The following is a 25358-nucleotide window of genomic DNA, read 5'->3' on the forward strand; positions in this document are numbered from 1 at the left end:
TGGCCTCACTTGTTTTTCTTAATTGGACTAAACGTAATCAGAGATAATAACTGTAACTCTATGGTATGATACCAGATCTGTAGTTTTTATACATTTTTACATGCCCATAAAATAGAAATAAAACTCAATTATTAGTTTGAATCTGATTCATACAAAACCAGCTAAATTTGAGTATTCAATTTCTAAACAGAAGATGCTACTGAACAGTTCTTAAAGATAAAATATCTAAAGGTTAACTGGTTCTATAACAAGTTTTTTTAAAACTCAATACATTATTAAGCAATAGAAAATATTATGCTCAGAAACTTCCACACTTGAATCTTTCCTTAACATTGAATTTTGGAATAAATTCTGATCTGAATATAACCAAGCCATAAGCAATATTTTGTAAATAAAATCCCAACAATACCTTTTCTTGGGATCTCTGATGTAAGTGTCTATCAGCAAACTGTACATCTCTGAATGAACATTCTCGATGAGAATTTGAAAGCCATAGAAACAGCGAGCCTCTGGAACCTGCACCTCCTGACTAAAGCGCTCCACCTAAGAAGATAAGAAAAACAGACATATCCAGTTCTATAGGCTCTCATTAAACACTGCAAATCAGAATCCGGACATCAGCATTATCACTTAAAAACTGCCTGTCGTGTAACAAACAGGTCAGAAAGACCTTACGGATTATTTTAAGCAGTATCCTAGGCAGTACTGTTAATCCATCAATTATCCATGGTAAATTAGTTGCATAGTATATATATACACATATATATACATATATACACACATACATATCTATATACACACATATTTTTCTTTTTTTGAGATGGAGTCTCACTCTGTCGCCAGGCTGGAGTGCAGTGGTGCCATCTTGGCTCACTGCAACCTCTGCCTCCCGGGTTCAAGAAATTGTCCTGCCTCAGCCTCCCAAATAGCTGGGGCTACAGGCACGTGCCAACACACCCAGCTAATTTTTGTATGTTTAGTATAAACAGGTTTTCACCATGTTGGTCAGGATGGTCTCAATTTCTTGACCTCGTTATCCGCCCACCTCGGCCTCCCAAAGTGCTGGGATTACAGGCATGAGCCACCGCACCTGGCCTATCTTTCTATTCTTTTTAAAAAGAAATTATGCCTTCTGATCAACCATAATTAAGTTTCAAAATGGGGAGCCAGAACCCAGTATTCTACTACAGAGCTCCAAAGGTTATTAAGGTGCAGGTTCTCTATTAAGCTTACCATCTGAGGGTAAAAATCAAACTCATGTTACTGCACTGTAAATAGTTTTGATTGGTATAAGTTATGCTTGATTTAATATAGTTGCTGGTCAAAGGATAAGCAATTCATCAGAAAAACATTTAAAGAGTTAAGCTTCATCTAGTTCATTTTTTAGACATCTTTCCTCTGGCTCAATTTAATAATCTTAATGACATTATCATCATTTAACTGCTAAAGGAGAACAAAAGTTAAATCAAGCAAAAATCTTACCAAATTTTCATTTACAATTCCATCACTGGCTGCAAAAAAGGCTAAGATGTGAGAGATGAAGTACTTCTCATCTGCTTTAAGCTTGTTCCAGTGAGGGAGATCCTTTGATAAGTCGACCTGGAATAAAAAGATTTTCAAAAATTTTAATTTGGAGTTACGTTCTTCTCAACGTGTTTCAGAAACTGTTGGGAAACTAACTTCCCTTGTAAAGTTAAGTAGGAGTATCTCACTACCAGTAAACTATGGAAAAAGAAAGATGTTAGCATTGCAAAGAAATAGAACAAAAAGGTTATGCTAATAAGTGTATTATATTGAGGACTTTTGTTAAATGAGTAGGTTACAGCTACTCTTGGTGGGGGAGGGGGAACAGCTAAACTACGTGAGGCAAAGGAAATGTTAATTTATTACACCATGGTAACCATTTTACTATATATATGTATCTTATAACATCATGTCGTACACCTTAAACATACACAATAAAATTTATCTTTAAAAAATTACAACAGAATAGAATTTTCTGGCTAATTAAGAAGCTGGCCAGGATATACTTTAAAAATATCCAAATTAACATCATCTAGTGGCACCGGAGCAAATGAAAGAAGGGCTTTTAAAAGGGGAGGGGGGAGAGTAAAAACTAGTCAAGAAGGCACTGAAGTGAATAAGCTAATGATTCTCAACAGTCATTGCTTTAACATTTTATACAATATTTGCTATGGTGTTAGATAATTAAGCACCTATTAAAAAACTGTAGCTGCCACTTTACTGCCAGGTAATCAATCTACTTTTATATCCAGAAGTAATGCCAGGCAGGTAACAACCTAAGTTTTGTTTTGTTTTGAGACGGAGTCTCGCTCTGTTGCCAGGCTGGAGTGCAGTGGCATGATCTTGGCTCATTGCAACCTCCGCCTCCTGGGTTCCAGCAATCCTCCTGCCTCAGCCTCCTGAGTAGCTGGGACTACAGGCAGGTGCCACCATGCCCAGCTAATTATTTATATTTTTTAGTAGAGACGGAGTTTCACCATGTTGGCCAGGATGGTCTCAATCTCTTGATCTCATGATCTGTTCGCCTTGGCGTCCCAAAGTGCTGGGATTACAGGCATGAGTCACCATGCCTGGCCTTGTCTTGTTTTTTTAAAGAGACGGGGTCTCACTATGTTGCCCAGGCTGGTCTCAATCTCCTGGCCTCAAGCAATCCTCCTACCTCGGCCTCTCAAAGAGTTGGGATTACAGGTGTGAGCCACCACAGGTGGCCAACAATCTGGTTTTTAAAGCAGTTTATATGTAGGCATGGTTTCCATTGGGAATGGAAATATTTTTGAAAATGTTCATTAGAATTAGTCTTTGGAATTAAGGGAGATGTACTTTAGAATTTGGTGAAACCTACAATTTAAAAATTGTCTATTTTTTAAATTTTTGAGATGGGGTTTTACTCTGTCACCCAGTCTGGAATGTGGTGGCACAATCTCAGCTCAATGCCACCTCTGCCTCCTGGGCTCGAGCAATCCTCCCACCTCAGCCTCCAGAGGCACAGGTGGGACCACAGGTGCACAAAACCATGCCTGGCTAATTTTTTGTATTTTTGGTAGTGACAGGGTTTTGCCATGTTGCCCAGGCTGGTCTTGAACTCCTAAGCTCAAGTGATCTGCCCACCTCGGCCTCCCAAAGTGCTGGGAGTACAGGCCTAAGCCTCTGCACCCAGCCAAAAATTGTCTTTCAATGTACCCTGTCTTAGTCAGTTCTGGGGGCTATAACACATTACCATTGACTGGGTTGCTTAAACAGCATACTTTTATTCTTCTAACATTTCTGGAAGCTAAATGCCCAAGATCAGGATGCCAGCCTAGTTGGGCTCTTGGTGAAGGCCCTCTTCCTAATTTACAGATGGCCACCTTCTTGCTGTATCCTGACATAGCAGAGAGACAGAGATTGTATCTCTCATGTCTCTTCTTATAAGGGCACTAATCCTATTCATGAGGGCTCCACCCACATGATCTAATTACCTCCCAAGGTCCCACCTCCAAACAGCATCACACAGCATATGTAGACATCATTTTGATAGGGACAGGAGGCAGGGAAATTCTGGGCAGAAGAAGGTGGTCCCCGGCGAGGGCTCCACCCTCAATCCTGGAACTGCAGCCCAAAGTGACAACATGCATTCCTGTTCTCCCACTCGAATGTTGCCTTTTCCAAAACCACCCGTGGCCCTGCTACCCCATAAAAACCCCAGGCTCTACCAGCAGAGGAGAGGAAAAGAGGAGAAGCAGCTGGATGACAGAGACTATGGTTGAACACCAGAGAAAAGCAGCTTAACTTCAGAGGGACAGCTTGACAGCATTCCTTTGGAGAGGAGTCCACTCTATCCCCTTTCCAGCTCCCCTTCCCACTGAGAGCCACTTTCATCAGCAATAAAATCCTCTGTATTCACCACCCTTCGATTTGTTCATGTGATCTAATTTTTCCTGGCTGCTGAACAAGAGCTCGGGTGCCACAGGTGTGGATGCTAAAGGCTGTCACACTGACCCTCTGCCCTCACTGGTGGAGACCAACTGTTTCATGTGAAAAGGCAGAGGGCCCACTGAAGTGTTAAAACAAGCCATCCACGGACAGCAAAAGCTAAAAGAGAGTTGACTATAACACATTCCTTCTGGGGCTTCAAGGGTTGTGGGTACTCCCCACAGATACTACCACGAGGCCTGCATGGAGTTTTGCTCCTGCTGGTGTCCAAAAGAACTCGCCCAAGCTCCTGCACCTGCTCACCTGCATGCTCCCTCCCTCAAGGGGTTGAGCACAATGGGTTCAAATGAGTGGAGTTTGCCCCTGCCAGCGCCAAAGTGGCCAGCTAACTCCAGCGTGTGCATTCCAGTTCCCACCTGCGAAGGGATCAGAGAAACTATCCTGCTTCAATTTTGTCAGAAAAAATCTTTTAAATATTTCTCAGGATTAACTTCATCAACAGTTGAAATATGTAACTGTCCTTGTCTTTTGCCTTTCTTCTATTTACTCTAACAAAGCCTCGCCTTGGCACGGTAGCTCACGCCTGTAATCCCAGCACTTTGGGAGGCCAAGGCACGCGGACCACGAGGTCAGGCATTCAAGACCAGTCTGGCCAACATGGTGAAACCCCGTCTCTACTAAAAATAAAAATAATTAGCTGGGTGTGGAGGCAGGTGCTTGTAATCCCAGCTACTTGGGAGGCTGAGGCAGAAGAATCGCTTGAACCTGGGAGGCGGAGGTTGCAGTGAGCTGAGATTGCACCACTGCACTCCAGCCCGGGGGACATTGGGAGGCTGAGGCAGGAGAATCACTTGAACCCAGGAGGCGGAGGTTGTAGTGAGGCAAGATTGTGTCACTGCACTCCAGCCTGGCAACAGAGAGAGACTCTGTCTCGAAACAACAACAACAACAAAACAAAAAACATAAAGCCTCAATCTCTTTGACATTTCCAAAAAGGACTTAATGTCCCAACCTTTTAATCACATGCTATTTTCCAAACCCCTTTTCCCATTAATTTATTCTTTAAGTGTTTGCTGAGTACTTACGCATTTTCCAAACCCTTTTACCCATTAATTTATTTTTTAAGTGTTTGTTGAGCACTTACTGCACACCTGACACTGTGCTAAGCGCTGGGGATACAATGGAGCAGGGTGGAGGAAACATTTGTCTTCATCTTTTAATATGCAACCTAAAAATCAAGTTCTGTTCTATTAAAAGCTCAACTCAGGTTTAACTGAAGGACATCTTCTTCATTCTAATATATATAAAACCCCTCACTTTTTTTTTTTTTTTTTTTTTTGAGACAGTCTCACTCTGTTGCCCAGGCTGGAATACAGTGGCATGATCTTCGCTCACTGCAGCCTCTGCTACCCAGGCTCAAGCGATTCTCCTGCCTCAACCTCCCGAGTAGCTGGGATTACAGGCACCTGCTGCCACGCCTGGCTAATTTTTGTATTTTTAGTAGAGACAGGGTTTTACCATGTTGTCCAGGCTGGTCTCGAACTCCTGACCTCAAGTGATCTGTCCACCTTAGCCTCCCAAAGTGCTGGGATCACAGGTGTGAGCCACCATGTCCAGCCTCTTACATATTATATGTTTGATATTAAATGTTAATATTGTAAGATACTTCCTTTTAAATATTATCTCTTTGAACACTCACTTTCAAAGGTCTTGTAAATTTTATTTACCCTACATTAGTCATATTTCCTTCCTGCCTAGCATTTTCTTATTTGAGCAAATTCTCAATTTCATCATTTAAATACTGATTCCAAACTACACAATTATCATAATTGCCTGAGTGGGTTTAAAGAAAAAAGTCCCAAACCCCAGACTTTTGTCTTTCGATCAGGGTTTCTGTTGATCAGCCATATTTAAGAATTAAGCTCAACCATTTAAGCTTATCAAATGGTAATTTACATAATTTGTAAATGAAAAATATGTGGAACTAAAAATGTGTCTATCTTCAAAATATGTATTTGAATCCTCCTATAATTACCTAACAAACATGTACCAACCCGTAGATTTCAGTTTTTAAAAATTAGTGCTTCTTTGTTACAGGTCACATATTATCTTTGCTAAAAGATGCAAGTTAATTTCCAAATGAATTTCAAGAATCCTAAGAATCCTAAGTACCTTTTTAACATGATGAACGAAAAAGCCACCTGTGTATTCCACTTGTTCTCTGAACCATATCTTACAAAAAAACTTTCTAAAAACCACAGACAGTTAGGGACAGTCAGGTGTGTCGAGTATTATGACCCAGTATGAAAATATTGGGTGTTTGTTTTTTGTGGTTTGGTTTTTTGCTGTATACGTCAACTATAATATAACAAAGATGTTGACAATATATAACACTACAATGTAACAAAGACGGCAAAGTGGGTAAAATTAGTGTAACAGAAGCTTCAAACATTGGTGCCTTCTGATTTCTCGGTTAAATTTTCCCCCTTCTGTGCATAAAATAATAGTTTACATTTATTTAGTGCTTACTAAGTGTCAACTACCATTTTAAACATCTCATTAATCCTCATAACAACCCAAATAGCCAAGTACAACTAGCTCAATTTACTGATGAGGATACACAGAGAGGTCATGCAACTTTCCCAGTCCCATATCTAGTAAGTAGTGGCACAGAATTTGTACCTAGGCAGTCTGACCCCATAGCCTGCATTCTTAACAGCATGTGTTTAACATTTATAGAATTAACTTCTTGAAAAAATAAATAGATTCAAATCTATCTAAAATCTAAATTAGATTTAGATTCAAATCTAAAAAGATACATACACAAACATATACAGAACAATAGTGCTGTACAGGTATCACCCATCAAAGATCAAGACAATAACTATTTGTTCAGTTAGACTACAGGGCAATCATTTTCATGACCACTGTCCTTACCAACCAGCAAATATTTTCAGTTTGCTGTGTTCAACTGATCTCCTAGGTGGAATTAACAGAAAGCATTCTACAGCTGGTCTTTTGGTGGCAACTCTGTCACGTCTGATGTAGCTGAGGGCACGGCCAAACTGGGAGCAGCACTGTGAATTCCACCTGGCTGACTCAGGAGTAAGTCCATGAAGAGTTTGAAGATCAAACTCTTCATGCGGCGGCTCCTTTTGTACAATCAGATAAGTCTCTCAATTGGAAGCAGAGTTGCTCCAGCTTTCACTCATTTTTTGACTAGAGCTGCAATTTTACTTATTCTGCCGACCTTATAAGACTAGTCAGACTAGTCTTACTTGGCCATATCAAACTCAAAGTCTGTTTAAAATTAGAAAATGTTGGCTGGGCGCAATGGCTCACGCCTGTAATCCCAGCACTTTGGGAGGCTGAGGTGGATGGATCACAAGGTCAGGAGTTTGAGACCAGCCTGGCCAACATGGTGAAACCCCATCTCTACTATGAATACAAAACTTAGCCGGGCGTGGCGGTGGGCGCCTGTAATCCCAGCTCTTGGGAGGCTGAGGCAGAATTGCTTGAACCCGGGAGGTGGAGTTTGCAGTGAGCCGAGATCGCGCCACTGCACTCTAGCCTGGGTGACAGAGTGAGAGACTGTCTCAAAAAGAAAAAAAGAAAAAAGAAAATGTTCTAATACATTGGAAATAAAAATCTGGGAGAATTAGATGCCATTGTTGCAGCAGAAAACTTGTTTATAGATAGTAATCTAAACTAAAACATTGAGAACATCGTATTTAGTCTCAGTAATTCCAAAACTTATCTTCTGCAACTGATCTTCTTCAATGTATAAGTTAAAGTTTTTCAATATCCTGTAAAAAAAAAAAAAAAAAAAATCCTGTAAAACAAGAAGGGAACACTGCACTATAGGACATGAATGCTCATGAAGGCAATGCCACGTACCTCTTCTGCTGTCCAGAAGGAAGCCTGTGCCTGTTTATACATTTTCCAAATATCAGGGTATTGGATTGGAAAGATGACAAACCGGCGAGAACTCTTTCTTAGGAGTGGCTCTTCATTTGACTTTATTTCATTGTCCTTGGTATCTGAAGATGATCTCTTTGAAAAATAAAGTACAAACACACTTTTTATATAGACATTTCTCCTTCATTCATACCTAAACATACATCTAGGGAAGTCAGGGAGGCGGCACTGGTTTGAGAGCCTGTCTGCCTGGGTTGAATCCTTACTGTTACCTGGTAGCTGACTAATACTGTTAGGAAGTGTGTGTGTCACCATAGAAGCTGCTTAACTTCTCTAACCCTCAGTCTCCTCAGCTGTAAAGTAATTCCTGCCTCATAGGTTTATTCTGATGATTAAAAGTGCTTTAAACAAAGCCTGGTATACAATAAGCACTCAAAAATTATTGTAATTATTGCTAGTTTGAGGGTAAGTAGAAAGCTACACCCATAAATGTCATGATGGGCAAATGTCTAAGTTTGTGAACAAAATGTCCCTTTAGAGTCTCTCTGATATAGAATGCTGGAATGAATAAGTTACTGGTATAAGCTACTTTATTTTAATGTTTTTTCTTTCTGCTCTTCACTGAAATACTATAATACTTATCTGAAAACTCATTACCTACAACTTAACCTGTGTTCATCTTAATCTTCCGATACTCCAATTTGTTACTTCTATTTACGTTTTAACATTACTGCATATGATCTCACTGTGGGCTGTCTCAAAGCTTTGTGAATAAAGTGAGAAACACAAACCTGTATTCATACTGCTTCAAAACATGACTGCACTCTAAGAGCAAATGGTGCCATGTATATATTTTTAAAATAGTCAGCGGGAACATTAGAAGAGGATCAGAAGAGTCGCACATGCATGAGAATGAGTATAAACAAAGGACATACAAATAAGCTAAACACGTATAAACCAGGAAAAGAACACATACAAATTCTAGACTCCTAACCAAAACTGTCTCTCTCTACTGTGACAGGCCCGTTATGTTCCTTACTCCAGCCTCCACCCATTGTCACCTCGCCAAAGCAAGTGTTACAGAGGAGGAGGCTAAGGCTTAGCAAGAAGAAAGCCCAAAATACAAGCATAAGGCTATGCAAATACGGGGGGCTTGCGTGCTTTATACCTACTGCCATCACAGTACAGATTGTCTTGATTTTAACTATTTGTTTAAAGGTGTGGGCCTCCTCAGATACAACACTTGAGCCCTGGAGAAGAGGAACCAATTTTTATTTGTTGTGATGTTCCCAGAGCTTAGCATCGTGTCAAGCATGTTAGCTAACTAAATGGGCTGCTAATTCCTCTACTTCCTATACTCCACAAATATTTGAGCAATTTTTTTTTTAAGACTAGGTCTTGCTCTGTCAGCCAGGCTAGAGTGCATAGATCATAGTAGTGGATCACAGATCACTGCAGTCTCAAACTCCTGTGCTCAAGTGATCCTCTGTCTCAGCCTCCCAAGTAGCCAGGACTATGTGCACACATCACCATGCCTGGATAATTTTTAAATTTTTTGTAGAGATGGGGGTCATGCTATGCTGCCCAGGCTGGTTTCAAACTCCTGGCCTTTGCTAGTTTTGTTACTGAAATTTGGGATATACTGAAAGTATGAAAGTTGGGAACTTCCATACTTTTGTTACTGAAAGTTGGGAAGGACACCACAAGTAGTCACTTTTCAGCACCAAATGCCCTGACGATGAATGAAGTTTTTGAATGATGATAAATAAATGATCTGCTGAAGACTAGTACCTTTAAGTTAGGATGAAAGTCACATTTATATACACATTCTCCTGTTCTATCCTGAAAACCTGTAGACTATTAAGAGGAGAAGCTGGATTAGGAGTGTATTACAAAGGGTTTTGCAATGTAAAGAGAAGAATGTTAACCAACATCAACCTTTCAGCTGGGCTAGAAATGACATATTATTTCATAATGCTTAGATACGTGCACAAACACACATTTAAACACAATTTCAGAAAGTTCATGCATCTTGAAACTCTAGGCTCTCCAGAGTACCCTCTGTGGACCTAATCTAAGACCCCATATTTTAGAAGAAAAAAACAATGTGAAAAAAGATATGATGAGCAGGGCACAGCGGCTCATGCCTGTAATCCCAGCACTTTGGGAGGCCGAGGTGGGCGGATCATGAAGTCAAGAGATCGAGACCATCCTGGCCAATATGGTGAAACCCTCTCTCCACTAAAAATACAAAAATTAGCTGGGTGTGGTGGTGCGTGCCTGTAGTCCCAGCTACTCGGGAGGCTGAGGCAGGAGAATCACTTGAACCTGGGAGGCAGAGGTTGCAGTGAGCTGAGATCACGCCACTGCACTCAAGCCTGGCAACAGAGCAAGACTCCATCTCAAAAAAAAAAAAAAAAAAAAAGATATGATGGTATGTGACATTTTTGAAGAACTAGAAGTCATTTTCTATTTGAAGAACTAGAAGTCTGGACTTCATGGTAGTGGGGGGACAATGGGAGGAGATGAAACCTAAAAGGCAGCAGAGAACACTTCCCAGTGAAATCTGTGATCCCCCTAATGTCACAAACACCAGGAGAAAATTTCACTTTTAAATGTTTTCATCCTTTTAAAATAGTAATAAAAATAACCAAAACAAATGTTTTATACTGTACAGAAAGGAAATCAACAAATCATCAATGCATAAACTTGTGTTTCCAGTTATCGTTCTCTTTTTTTTTGGATGACCTCAGATGAAAGTTTCCCTTGGTATCTCTGCTTAACTGAAGAATACCATGAGAGTGAAAAATAGGCAGTTAAAAAAAAAAAAATTAAAAACCCTGTAACCATTTGTAAGGATTTTTCAGAGTTGAACCAAGCTTTTTATTTTTTTTCCAAAACCAAACAAAATTGAGAAAACAATATTTATAGTGACAATAATACAGTAGAGGCCTTATTATGCAAAGTGATCCAAACAGGTAGTTGAAAATTGGCTAAAGGTAGGAATCATAAGAAAATGGTGTATTCCTTAAACTATGTGACTTAAACACATCATTTTTTTTTGGAGACAGTCTCGCTCTGTCACCCAGGCTAGAGTACAATGGCATGATCTCGGCTCACTGCAACCTCCGCCTCCCGGTTCAAGCAATTCTACTACTCTCAAGCAATTCCTGAGTAGCTGGGATTACAAGTGCCTGCCACCACGCCCAGCTAACTATGGCATTTTTAGTAGAGATGGGGTTTCATCACGTTGGCCAGGCTAGTCTTGAACTCCTGACTTCAAGCAATCCTCCTACCTTGGCCTCTCAAAGTGTTGGGATTACAGGTGTGAGCCACCGTGCCCAGCCTAAACACATATATTTATTTATATTTATTTTTACTAATCTTCTGCCATATGGTCAAGCTTTTTGCTTTTTTAAACTTGGCTCACTGACTGAAGCCCCAAGTGTTTTGAATATTCCCCACCATAATGTATCACCTACACTTTCTAGCTTTAACATTTTTCTTTTTTTAGAGACAGGGTATTGCTCTTTCACCCAGCCTGGAGTGCAGGTATGATCATAGCTCACTGCAGCATCAAATTCCTGGGCTCTAGGGATCTTCCTGCCTCAGCCTCCAGAATAGCTGGGACTACAGACACATGACACCATGCCTAGTTAATTTTTTTAAAATTTTTGTAGAGATGGGGTCTTGCTATGTTGCCTAGGCTGGTCCCGAACTCCTGGCCTCAAGCGATCCTCCTGCTGCAGCCTCCCAAAGTGCTGGGAGTACAGGTATGAGCCACCTCACCCAGCCTCTGGTGGGAACAGAAATATATCGGTGGTGGCTGGCCAGGTGTAGTGGCTCATGCCTGTAATCCCAGCATTCCGGAAGGCTGAGGTAGGCGGGCGGATCACTTGAGGTCAGAAGTCCGAGACCAGCCTGGCCAACATGTTGAAACCCCATCTTTACTAAAAATACAAAAATTAGCCGCGCGTGCTGGCACATGCTTGTAATTCCAGCTACTTGGGAGGCTGAGGTGGGAGGACTGCTTGAACCCAGGAGGCAGAGGTTGCAATGAACAAGATCACTGCACTCCAGCCTGGGCAATAGAGCAAGACTCCATCTCAAAAAACAAAACAAAACAAAAAGAAATATATGGATGCATGAGAGAGCAGCCTACTAGCCACAGAAACTTCAAAGCTCATGGGTATCTATATTTTTACAGGGCTAGTAAAGGAGTAAAATTGGTTAGTAGTAATCTGATTTTTAAAAAATTTTGGAGCAGGTCAAAGTGGGCTGCTTATATATAAAACACTGTGGCATCTAATAACTCTAACATGTATGCTATTAGGAGCCACTGAAGGTTTTTAATCAGGCAAATAACATAATCAGATATATTTTTTTTTTTTTTTGAGAGGGAGTCTCGCTCTGCCGCCCAGGCTGGAGTACAGTGGCCGGATCTCAGCTCACTGCAAGCTCCGCCTCCTGGGTTTACGCCATTCTCCTGCCTCAGCCTCCCGAGTAGCTGGGACTACAGGCGCCCGCCACCTCGCCCGGCTAGTTTTTTGTATTTTTTAGTAGAGACGGGGTTTCACCTTGTCTGCCAGGATGGTCTCGATCTCCTGACCTCGTGATCCACCCGTCTCGGCCTCCCAAAGTGCTGGGATTACAGGCTTGAGCCACCGCGCCCGGCCATCAGATATATGTTTTAAGATCACTGTTGTAGAAACATTGCTAGATTAGAAGAGAAATTAGAGGCAGATAGAACAATGAAAAGATTATTGTACTACCCATCTCTTGCCTGAACTAGAAACACAAAAAAAAATTGATTTAAGTGATATTCAGAAGTAGAATGAATTATTCTTGCTAAAAATTTGAATCTGGGACAAGGGGACAAGGAACAGTTAAAGATGCCCTTGATGTTTCCAGCTCCAGTAACTGGGTGATAACAAGACGTAAAAGGCACATAAAAAGTGCTCGGTACCTGGAGAATAAATGAATAAATCAGACAAAAATGTTGTCTTAACAGAAGTTTAACTCCTCCCACCAAGCCAGGTGACAACAACAAAGTTACAAACACAATATCCTTACAAAGTCAACTAGGTCATTAGAAAAGATAATGAATTCAGGTTGTGTGTGGTGGCTCACGCCTGTAATCCCAGCACTTTGGAAGGCCAAGGTGGGCAGATCATGAGGTCAAGAGATTGAGACCATCCTGGTCAACATGGTGAAATCCCGTCTCTACTAAAAATACAAAAATTATCTAGGAATGGTGGCGTGCACCTGTAATCCCAGCTACTCGGGAGGCTGAGGCAGGAGAATCACTTGAACCCAGGAGGCAGAGGTTGCAGTGAGGCGAGATGGTGCCACTGCACTCCAGCCTGGCAACAGAGTGAGACTCTGGCTCAAAAAAAAAAAAAAAGAAAAGAAAAAAAGAAAAGAAAAAGATAATGAATTCAATTTCAAGATGTCCAGTAAGCAGTTAAAAATATAACACTGCAGAACAGGAGTGATGGAGATCCCATTAGTGGTTGCCAAAGGAATGGATGTGATTATCCAGAGAGAACATACAGAGTAGCAAGACAACTGAAGATACAGCCTTAGAGAATGCTGATATTTAAAGGGCAGATGAAAGGAGAGCTAGCTGAGATTAAAACAGACTGAAATGGATGCAGGACAAGGAAAAGCAAAAGTAGAAATGATGTGATTTGGCTAAAGCAAAGGATCCAGACTCGTAAGATAAATCAGACTAAGAAGTTAGGAATCAATTTTGTGGCCAAAGATCTTCAAACACTGAAGGTCTGGAAGGCTCATACTCCAATTCTCCCCATTTGCCCCAACCACAGGTGCTGGTGTTCACTGCAGGGTACAGTTTGAAAATCTGTACCCCACAGATGTGGGGGAACAAATAGTCATGGAGAGTTTCTGAATGGGAATTAACATGAATAGAGGTGGCATTAGGAAGACTAATCAGAAACCCACGTATAGGATTAAGTGACAAAAAAACAGATTTTGCAAGCAACTAATGAACCAATTTCAAAGATGGAAATGAGGACTTGAATTAAGATGTGGCAGTTAGCACGAAAAAAGCAGCTTCAACAAGACTTCACCAGCCTAAGGTGTTGGCCAGGCTTTTTGGTAGGAATTGTGACCCTTTTGGGAGTTTTTTGGGGGGTACAGGGTCAGTAACACAGAGGCACTGGTCTAATGAAGGATTAACTTGGCAATGGTAATTAGGATTGAATGGCAGGTAATATAGGAGATAGAGAAACAACAAAATTATTGTAGCTGCACAGGTGTGAAGCGATGAGAATTTGAAATAAAGTTTAGCAGTAGGCATTCCTTAGTGACATTCTACTGTCTTTTCCAGAATGGTACTTCCAGTTTCTGACTGACTCAATTTCTGGTCACCCAGTTGGGAGATATGCCTGGGCATGTCAGGACAACAATTTAGGTCAAGATTCCCCAGCAAGCACGATGCCCTAGTCTAGGCTGGCATCATACCAGGCTCTTACCTCCCATCCAGCCCCAATTCTACCACTTCTGTTTCTTTGCCTTTACGTCTCTTCTACTTCTGTAAAATATCTGCATGTTGTCATAGTCATACACTACTTGTAAGTATCATTTTCATCCCACAAAATCTGACAGAACAAATGGGATACTGGCCCAGGTGCAAGAACTTGGTTTTAAATTTAGCTCCACTACTGAGTCCTGGGCATGCCATTTAATGTTTTCTGGCCTAAACTTTACCTTGAAAATAGACTACGAATTAGATTAGCAATAGTTAACTCTGAGAAACTGACAAAAACTATGGACCCCTTTCTCAGAAGATTAACATCTGCACATAGAAAATCTACATACCACTTCAGATTTATAAAGCCCCTTCTAGTCTACCTATGGACTCTTAAAGACAGTGGGGGGTTTTTGTTTTTGTTTTAATATGTGTACCAGGATCAGCTGAAGTACTTGTTAAAAATGCAGATCTCAAGAGATTTTGATTCACTATGTTTGGGGTGTGGGTTCAGCAATTTACATTTTTTACAAAATACTCCAAGTAACTCTGATGCAGGTCTCCTATTATGCACTCTGGCATCTACAAAAACAAAGTGCTTCAGGCATCCCAGCATCTCAAGTTAAAAACTTTTGGACCACTAAAATTCATTCTGAATCTAAAATTCTGTCTGTCTTTGTGGGTCTGTATCGAGATAGGAGTAATAAATAAAATTTAATATCCAGGTGTTAAGCCTGAATCACTGCTGGTGTCATTAGCATAAAGAGCAAAGTCTGAATTTTCTCCTTTGAGTAAGGAAGTTGGTACTAAACGCATTTGTTTAAAAACAGGAAGAAAATGCTTGAGGGATATTTACAGTTAGTTACTAAATGCTTACAAAAATCAAGTCAAATAAAATAAAATCCCAAACCTGGAATCTACAACTTTCTAAAGAAATGTAGGGCCAAGCATGAATCTCTTGGGGGTGGAAACGTTTGTTTCCTCCAAATCTTCACAGTATTAAAACAAAGATACCACAGCAACAGGTTCCAGTACAAAAAGCATTTCTCTTGTTCACAAACGACTTAGAAGTATTTGCAAAATGACACTGTTTGAAAATTATACAGCAACAGTTTAAACTATCATACAATCCTAGAGTCTAACAAATTCTGGTTTATTTTAGGTACTTTTATCAGCATAAGATCTGTGGACAGGATGAACAACTTGGGCTTAAAAGCACTTAAAACTTTCGTGGCACTTTGCATGAAGCATTTTACTTAATTCTCTGTGAAGTATCACTTCCATTGTATAAAGGAAGAAAGTGACCCCAAGATTCAGTTAGTTAAGGAGCCGGGCCGGAGCAAAACCGGCCTCATGAGGATTTCGTGTCCCCTTCTACGTGTCAATTTCCACACGCGTTCTCCATCCCAAATGGTATGCACCTCTCCAGCAGAGACGCCACAGTCCTCTTTCCTTGCCTTAGTTTCCCTAGCCAGGGCTCCAAAACAGGGAAGGAGGGTGGGAGAGCGTGAGGCGGACAAACGCAGGGGTAAGTCTCACCCCGGCCTGAGGCCTCTAAGCGTCGTCCTTGGCTGGCTCCGGGGCAGAGCAGCGCAGCGGGACGCAAACCCAAAGTCAGCTCCTTCCTCCGCCCTCCCCGGGGACTGCCTCCTCGGCGCTCGCAACGACGAAGCCAGGCTGCGGCGAGGGAAGGCGGACAGGCCTGTCCTGACCGCGACCAATAACATTTCCTACAGCGGTCCTGCAACTTGCAATCTAACGGGCTGGCGTGACTGCGGGGAGGGGGAAGAAGCGACAGCAACATTTACCTCATCCTGATCCAGCCCGGCCGCTTCCGGCCTTTCTGGGTCGCCCATCGCGCAGACTCCGCCGAAGCTACGGGCGCTGAGGGAACTGAGCTAAGCAGGCTACCTCCAACTACAACAGGACGCAGGTGGTCCGCCGGTCCGCTGGTCCGCCCCGCCCCCAGCGCTAGGGACCCGGCCGGCCCCACCCCGCCGCGCCGGCCCTGCTTTCTCGCCGGTCCATCGAGTGACTGTACCAGCGCCGGCCTGGCCCCGCCTCCCCTGCCTCGGGGCTCCGCCTAACCTCGGCCAGCCCCGCCTCCCCGCCTGCGGCCTAAGGGAATCTCCCCGCCTCGGCCGACCCGCTTCCCCAACCTGCGGCCTAAGGGATCCTCCCCGCCTCTGCCCGCCCTGCCTCCCAGCCTGCGGCCTTAGGGATTCTCCCAGTCTCGACAGGCCCCGCCTCCCCTGCCTCGGGGCTCCGCCTATCCCGCCCAGCCCCACTTCCCCGCCTGCGGCCTAAGAAAATCTCCCTGCCTCCGCTGGCCCCGCCCAGTCGGCCGGCTTTCCGCTGAGGTTACGCCGCCGGCTCTGGACTGCCCAGCCTACTCCAGCTGGCCCCACCTCACCGCATCGGTCCCGCCTCCTCCGCTCGCGCCCTCCGGGCGCCCACTCCTGAGGAGCTCACCTAGAGCCCTCGCGGCCTCTTTTTACTGCCGGCCCCGTGAGGGAGTCGGCTCGCTGCCCACCCCGCCCTGTCCCAGCTCGCCTCGCCCTCCCCAGGCTCTAGCCACCTGGTGCGGCAGGTGTCCTGCAGGTCGGCTCCAGATTCCCGAGCTTGTGCTTTGCGCTAGCCCAGCCTGTCCTGAGACACTGCGGGAGGCCAAGAGAACGCGCTGTTGCTGTGTGAAGCGCCGGGGACGGGGCAGCTACACCGCCAAACACTTCGGTAGGGAAAGGGCTGGCTGGTTTCGTGCTTAAGCAACCGAAAAGGGGAAGTGGCTGGGGGAAAGTGTGTGTGTGAATGCGGGTGAGTGAGGGGGAGAGGGACAAGTTACTAAAGTCAGGAAAACATTTTGAAAAAAAATTTTTTGAAAAAAAATAGTTTGGTCTAACAAAAATAAAATGGAAGAGAGATTTAAGTAGTTTGAAGCTGAAAGATTGACAGGATCTTGCCGTGACCTGAACAGCATGCACCTGTTTTGTGGATGGCTGAAGGATGGTAAATAGGATCAAGATCTCACTTTAAGCGTTGAAAATGCTGAAAGCTCTTTCTCAAACCTGCCATAGCGTGGGGGTAGACAGTCTTTCCTTCTTTCTTTCTTTCTTTTTTTTTTTTTTTTGCGGCACCTGTGGGAGTTTATTAGGGGGAGCATTTCCTTAATGTGCATGGACCAGAAAGGCAGGGGTGGGAGGAGTCCGCAGCCACGCTCCGTGAGGTATGTTCTCGCCGTGGACTCAGGTTAAGGGGGGGCTGATCCTCGGGGGCAGGCCATCCTTCTTCAGCCAGCGCATTTTCTCCTGGTGCTTCTCGATAAAGTCGTCAACATGGGCATCCAACATGGCCTCGGTGAGGACCCCATCCTTGGAGGCATACGCCTTGGCCTGACAGGACTGAGCCAGTTGTGCGATTTCCTGGCCCGACATGCCGTCCCTCATCTCAGATATCTCCTCCCACTTACTCTCATAGTCAAATGGGGCCAGCTTCAGGCGCTGCTTTCCTTCTGTTAGCGGCTTAAGAACATACTTGTCAAAATACATTCTCAGCAGGCGTTCCAGCTCCTCCGACCAGGGCAGGTCGAAGTGAAATATCATGTCGATGCGGTCGTGGATGTCCCGGTGTAACTGCTCGGGGTGGCGGCTGCCCAGGACCAGCATGAATTTGTTGCTGCGCTCCTTCGTGTGCTTTAGGAAGGCGTTCTGGGTGACTCTGAAGTAGTAATTGCTTATATCCTCAGTGGCTCGCTTCCGAAGGAAGGCGTCCCCGTCGTCCATGAAGAGCAGGAGGCCGCGCCGGCTGGTATTGGCCCAGTCAAACAGCTTGTGCATGGCGGTCACGCCTTCCCGCCCCATGAGGGCCAGGTCCTCGCCTGTCATGATGGCGTAGTCCATGCCCGAGTACAGGGCGAGATTCTTGGCAAACAGTGTCTTCCCGGTGCCTGGTGGCCCGTACAGCAGGACGTTCCTGTACAGGCCGCGGTTCTCCTTCGTGTTCCTTGTTGTTATAGCAATGTCGCGCACCCTCTCTTCCAGGCTGGGATGCAACACAACACCCTGGGGCCGACTGAAGAGACGCCGGCTGACCTGGAAGGGGTGCTGCAGCGCCTCCAGCACCGTGATGCTGGATGTCTCGCTCACCAGGGACGGCTTCCACAGCCGAGCCTCGATGAAGCCATTCTTGGCTGATTTTACCCCGACAGCCAGCAGCGTCAGCTGAATCACCGTGGCTGTCACTGTGTCCCGGTCTGTCACAAAGGTACGGAATCTTTCCCCAAACATGGTGACAGCCGTCCTGATGGACGCAAAGAAGGTCTGATGGTGCTTCTGCACGGACTCCTCCTGCTTCCCTAAGTTCTCCTCATTCACAAGTTTGAGCGTGGACTGTTCCTCCAGCTGCAAAGTCGGCTCCTGCATCTGCACCAGATTCACGGCGTCCTTCGACATGGCCTGTGGGCGTTTCTCGGTAGGTGGAACCAGAGACTTGAGAAAAGAAATGAGACACAGAGACAAAGTATAGAGAAAGAAAAAGTGGGCCCAGGGGACCGGCCCTCAGCATACAGAGGACCCACGCTGGCCAGACAGTCTTTCTCTTTTTTTTTTTTTTTTTTTTTTGAGACGGAGTCTTGCTCTGCTGCCCAGGCTGGAGTGCAGTGGCCGGCTCTCAGCTCACTGCAAGCTCCGCCTCCCGGGTTCACGCCATTCTCCTGTCTCAGCCTCCCGAGTAGCTGGGACTACAGGCGCCCGCCTCGACGCACAGCTAGTTTTTTGTATTTTTTAGTAGAGACGGGGTTTCGCCGTATTAGCCAGGATGGTCTGGATCTCCTGACCTCGTGATCCGCCTGTCTCGGCCTCCCAAAGTGCTGGGATTACAGGCTTGAGCCACCGCGCCCGGCCAAGACAGTCTTTCTTAAAGCAACTACTAGGGGTCAGATGCTGAGTGAAATTTTTTTCATCTGTGAACTTTAATAGCCACATAGATTCTACTAAGCAACTGAGTCTCAATTTACTATAGGCCACTTGGCAAATAATCAGATTCATTCACTTAATGTCATCAAACAATATTGTGTGTCGGGCATCATGTTTAGGTATTCAAGATACAAACATGAATGAGTTCGGTGAAAAAGAATCATCATGGGCATGCATTCTAGTTCCCTCACTTATTAGCCATGTTGCCTTGGGTCAACCTCTCTGAGACTCAGCTTTCTCATCTACAGGATAAGAATAATAATCCCTTCCTCATAAGGTTGTTGTGTGAATTTAATAATATATGACTTGTAAAACACTTAAGGGGTGGGAAATTACCTTGATGCAATAGTAGCTTCCACGTGCGAGTCAGGCCATCCCAGAGGGTCATGGAACTCGAGACCAGGAGATCGAGACCAGCCTGACCAACATGGCGAAACCCCGTCTCTACTAAAAATACAAAAATTAGCCAGCCGTGGTGGCGCATGCCTATAATTCCAGCTACTTGAGAGGCCGAGGCAGGAGAATCGCTTGAATCCGGGAGGCAGAGGTTGCAGTGAGCTTAGATCGCGCCATTGCACTCCTGCCTTGATGTCAAGAGCGAAACTCCGTCTCAAAAAACAAAACAAAACAAAAAAATTATCCTTGGCTTTACAGTCATAAACGAAATACATTACAATTCTTCAACTGAAGAAGATATGCAAAAACTGTTATGGCGTTTTGTTTGTTTTATGTGTGGGTTGTTTTTTGTTGTTAAAACAGAGCAAAATAACTAACTGGAATATAAATATAAGACCTCAAGGAGCATGGCACTAATGGAGAAGGGAGTCTTCACAAAACCATATTTCTTCCCCCATTCTGTCTTCATTTGATGTGGATCAAAAGATAACATTGGCCATTTGGTTAAAAAATGCAATACGCTTTTATGCATTATAACTATGGCATATACAATATGCCATAAAGACTATGTGAAGATGTAGAATTCTGTTACTCCTAGAGATCTTGCAGTTACACATTTAATTGTTTACATAGTTACATTGTAACTGATACATACTTTACATACAATAAAATAATGGGGGCCGGGCGCGGTGGCTCAAGCCTGTAATCCCAGCACTTTGGGAGGCCGAGACGGGCGGATCACGAGGTCAGGAGATCGACACCATCCTGGCTAACACGGTGAAACCCCGTCTCTACTAAAAATCAAAAAAAACTAGCCGGGCGAGGTGGCGGGCGCCTGTAGTCCCAGCTACTCCGGAGGCTGAGGCAGGAGAATGGCGTAAACCCGGGGGGCGGAGCTTGCAGTGAGCCGAGGTAGCGCCACTGTACTCCAGCCCGGGCGAAAGAGCAAGACTCCGTCTCAAAAAAAAAAAAAAAAAAAAAAAAAAAAGTAATGGGGAAGAGGGAAATGAAAGGATAGAGAAAACTATAGTAGTCAGGGTGTGGTGGAACCAAATTGCAGTTTTCTAATTGAAAATGCATTCTTGGTAGCTAAGAACAGAGTTCTGTTTTAAAGTAGCAGACTCCTTTTTCAGTCAAGACCTCCTGTCCTTGGAACACATTAATTGTATAGCCTCCCGCACCAACTTTACAGGTGTGTCTATTTCACTGATTGGTTGCACATGAAGTCTAGAATCTGATCAGCCTCATTGCCTAACCCTGTTCACAATAGGCTTTCATTAATTTACTGAGCAGTATATGCCTTTTTTTTTTTTTTTTTTAAAGATGGAGTCTCATTCTGTCACCCAGGCTGGAGTGCAGTGGTGGGATCTCGGCTCAACACAGCCTCTGCCTTCCAGGTTCAAGTGATTCTCCTGCCTCAGCTTCCCGAGTAGCTGGGATTACAGGCGCCTGCCACCACACCCAGCTAATTTTTGTATTTTTTTAGTAGAGACGGAGTTTCACCATGTTGGCCAGGCTGATGTCAGACTCCCAACCTCAGGTGATCTGCCCGCTTTGGCCTCCCAAAGTGCTGGGAGTACAAGTGTGAGCTACTGCGCCCAGCTGGGATATGCCTTTTAATCTTAAACTGCACCACAGACCCATTCTGCCCTGCCACCTTCCAATTAATAGGATTGTTGTTCTGAATCTTGCCTCCTTCCTTGGGCTTTCCGTCAGCCAGAGTCTTCTTAACTGCCACTTCACAAAATGGGTGTCAGTTCTGTGCCAAACAAGCATACAAGCTGTACCCTGTTAAATCATTTTAAAACATAACAGCAAGGGGAAAGAGATTGAGTGGACTAACATATTTTGGTTAGGATGTGGGAAGGGGAGAGAGTGGAAGGATTATACTGTCTGAATCTTAATGTTACTGTTCATGTACTGTTTGATGCATCAGCCTTCCTTGCTGGTGGTGTCGTTATGAGGACCATAGTGAGGATGAGCAAGAGTGCTCAGCAGGTAGAAGGTGGAGCCAGCACACACTTTTCTTTTGGAGAACTGGTGGAACCTGACTCCAGCCGTAACTGGATTTATAACCAGTTATAATAAACCTACTGAGCAGTTATGGATGGTATCTGTGTTTCTTGGACAGAGCACGTGTGGGGCCAGAGTGGATCTCACCAGTGAGTGGCTGATTTAGGGATAACGTAGTTGTCAGTCTGGCAGTAACATGATCATTCCCTTATGAATATTTAAGATTTACTTGGGGCTGGGCACGGTGGCTCACGCCTATAATCCCAGCACTTTGGGAGGCCAAGGCTGGCGGATCACCGGAGGTCAGGAGTTCGAGACCAGCCTGACCAACGTGGAGAAACCCTGTCTCTACTAAAAATATAAAATTAGCCGGGCGTGGTGGTGCAAGCCTGTAATCCCAGCTACTTGGGAGGCTGAGGCAGGAGAATTGCTCGAACCTGGGAGGCGGAAGTTGTGATGAGCCACGATTGCGCCACTGCACTCCAGCCTGGACAACAAGAGCGAAACTCCGTCTCAAAAAAAAAAAAAAAAAAAAAGATTTACTTGGTCTTTCCAGCCCTTTTAATCTAAAAATTGAACTCTCGTGTGTTCCATTATTTTTGTGTATGTTCAATACACATATGTTCCGTTCATCCTATTTTTAACATGCCTCACAGCATAATTATTTATACGTAATACATCTTACAAATTTCATTATGTCTAACAAGTCATTTGCTCCCATACTTAGTTTCTCTCAATTTCTATGGCAGAATTGAATATTCTTAAATAACATAGCAAAAACACACAATGGTACTTAGAATAGTGTAGTCTGGCTGAGTTTCCCCCAGGATGTTCAAAGTTATTGGGAGAGCACATGAAAACAATAACATGTGTAACTGAAAGATCTCAAGGAGTAAGAGGATTCTGCATCTTCATATGGACTTTATGGCATGTTTTATTTTCCAAAAATGGCCATACACTATTTCTGGTACCATATGCTATTCCAGAACTTGGATACACCTCCCATTAAAAGGTGATGTCTAATGTGCTTCCCTTTGCATATGGGCCATCAATACTAACTTTTTTTTGTTTGTTTGAGACGGAGTCTCACTTGGGCGCCCGGCGGGAGTGCAGGGGCACAATCTCGGCTTACTACAACCTCCACCTTCTGGATTCAAGCGTTTCTCCTGCCTCAGCCTCCTGAGTAGCTGGGATTACAGGCACACACTACCACGTCTGGCTAATTTTTTGTATTTTTAGTAGAGACAGGGTTTCACCATGTTAGCAAGGGTCGTTTTGATCCCTTGACCTTGTGATCCGCCCGCCTCAGCCTCCCAAAGTGCTGAGATTACAGGCGTGAGCCACTGCACCTGGTTATTAATACTACTAACAAATAGGATACAGTCAGGTGCCATGTAACATTTTGGTCAATGATAGACCCCATATATGGTGGTGGTCCTGTAAGATTATAATGGAGCTGAAAAGTTCCTATCATAGCGACGTTATAGTCATAGCACAACACATTACCCGTGTTGTGTTGATGCTACTGTAAACAGATCTGCCAGTGTATAAAGTATATCTCATATCATTACATATACTATGTAATACTTGATAGTGATAATCTATATTACTGATTTACGTATTTACTATAGTTATCACTATTTTAGTGTAAACTCCTTCTACTTACATATATAAAAAAACAGTAACTGTAAAATAGCTTCAGGCAGGTCCTTCAGGAGGTATTCCGGAAGAAGGCATGGCTATCATAGGAAATGACAGCTTCATGTATTTATTGCCCCTGGAGACCTTCCAGTGGGACAAAATGTGGAGGTGGAAAACAGTAGTATTGATGATCCTGACCCTGTGTAGGCGCAGACTAATGCATATGTGTGTCTTAGTTTTTAACAAAAAAAGTTTAAAAAGTAAATTATTTTAAAAAAATAGAAAAGAGTTTATAGAATAAGAATATAAAGAAAGAAAATTTTGTGCAGCTATACACTTTTTATTTATTTATTTATTTATTTATTTATTTTAGAGACGGAGTCTTGCTCTGTTGCCCAGACTGGAGTGCAGTGGCGTGATCTTGGCTCACTTCAACCTCTGCCTCCTGGCTTCACACCATTCTCCTGCCTCAGCCTCCCGAGTAGCTGGGACTACAGGCACCTGCCACCACGCCCAGCTAATTTTTGTAGCTATACACTGTTTTAAGCTAACTGTCGTTACAAAAGAGTCAAAAAGCTTTAAAAAATTAAAACATTTTTGAAACAAAGTTACAGTAAGGTAAGTTTAATTTATTGAAGAAAGAAAAATATTTTTCATATGTTTCTTATAGCCTAAGCATGCAGTATTTATGGCATCTACAGTAGTGTGCAGTAATACTCTAAACCTTCACATTCACTCACTCACTGACTCACTTAAAGCAACTTCCAGTCCTGCAATCTCCATTCATCGTAAGTGCCCTATACAAGTGCGCCTTTTTTAAAAAACCTTTTATATCATATTTTTACGGTACCTTTTCTATGTTTAGTTACACAAATACAGTTGTGTTACAGTTGCCTACAGTATTCAGTACAGTAATATGTACTGTAAGCTGTACAAGTTTGTAGCTTCGGAGCAATACCATACACAGCCTAGGTGTATAGTAGGCATTACCATCTAGGTTTATGTAAATACACTCTATGATGTTTGCACAACAATGAAATCATCTAATGACACATTTCTCAGAACATATCCCTGTTGTTAAGTGATGCATGACTTTTAAGCCTCGTTCATTAAGGACACTACAGATAGCTTTGGTCTTGTTGTCTCTCTTTTGGGCAGTTTCCTTGGGAGCTTGGGTACCATGCTAAAGGAAGCCAAAAACTAGCTCACACAGAGAGACTACATGAGAAGCCCACATGGAAAGCAAGCAAAGCACCAGCCAGCTGCTAGCATCAACCTCCAGATGTGTGAATGAATAAGCCTTCAGAGGAATCCAACTCCTAGCTGTCATGCCTTCCAGGTGAAACCCCCAGACATTATGGAGCAGGAAAAACAACATCTTGGGTTCTGTCCCAATTCCTAACCCACAGAATCCACAAGCATAACAAATGGTTGTTTTAAGCCACCAATTTTGGGATAATTTGTTATGCAGCCATAGGAACTGGTCTAGCATCCATTCCCCTTAGAGATTTGTGTGGTGATTGCTTAAGAAGACAAGCTAGCCTTTTGTATAGAAAATATGTAATTTCAAGCTACTGCTGTCTTATTGTATGTCATTCACTGGGTAAATCCCCATTTCTCAAACTTGATGTCTCAACACCCCTGCCTTTTTTTTTTTTTTTTTTTTTTTTTTTTGACAGAGTCTTGACTCTGTCGCCCAGACTGGAGTGCAGTAGCGTGATCTCAGCTCACTGCCATCTCCGCCTCCCAGATTCAAGGGGTTCTCCTGCCTCAGCCTCTGAGTAGCTGAGACTATAGGCACGCGCCACTGTGTCCAGCTAATTTTTGTATTTTTGTAGAGATGGGTTTTCACCATGTTGACCAGGCTGGTCTCAAATTCCTGACCTCAAGTGATGGGCCTCCCCTGGCCTCCCAAAGTGCTGGAATTACAGGTGTGAGCCACCGTGCCTGGCCGCAATCCCTTTTAAATAAAATTTTCACAGCCACTTTGA

General features: G+C 43.6%; 1 protein-coding gene, 1 long non-coding RNA gene and 1 pseudogene across 4 annotated transcripts in view; 1 reads left to right on the forward strand and 2 right to left on the reverse strand.

Annotated features, from left to right (window-relative positions):
* RRM2B (ribonucleotide reductase regulatory TP53 inducible subunit M2B) overlaps nt 1–17065 on the reverse strand; it is a 37144-nt gene extending 20079 nt beyond the window's left edge. The window contains exons 1-5 of one of the 3 annotated variants that reach the window (XM_033202526.1): nt 16926–17065; nt 15887–16119; nt 7834–7989; nt 1483–1599; nt 410–543 (exon numbers count right to left, since the gene is read on the reverse strand). In XM_033202526.1, coding sequence (XP_033058417.1) covers nt 410–543; nt 1483–1599; nt 7834–7875 — 293 coding nt within the window. In that variant the 5' untranslated portion in view covers nt 7876–7989; nt 15887–16119; nt 16926–17065. Of the gene's footprint in view, nt 1–409; nt 544–1482; nt 1600–7833; nt 7990–15886; nt 16120–16155; nt 16380–16925 lie in introns of those variants that run through there. The other 2 variants (XM_033202527.1, XM_033202525.1) reach the window with 2 other exon arrangements.
* LOC117078960 lies at nt 16950–25144 on the forward strand. The gene is made up of 3 exons (XR_004435221.1): nt 16950–17080; nt 23741–23985; nt 24526–25144. It is a non-coding gene; the product is annotated as an uncharacterized LOC117078960 (long non-coding RNA).
* Nucleotides 17443–18813, reverse strand: LOC117078958 (annotated as a pseudogene).
* Nucleotides 25145–25358: the final 214 nt, after the last annotated feature.

Source organism: Trachypithecus francoisi, unplaced genomic scaffold (genome assembly GCF_009764315.1).
Source record: "Trachypithecus francoisi isolate TF-2019V2 unplaced genomic scaffold, Tfra_2.0 Lachesis_group7, whole genome shotgun sequence".
Lineage (NCBI taxonomy): Eukaryota > Metazoa > Chordata > Mammalia > Primates > Cercopithecidae > Trachypithecus > Trachypithecus francoisi.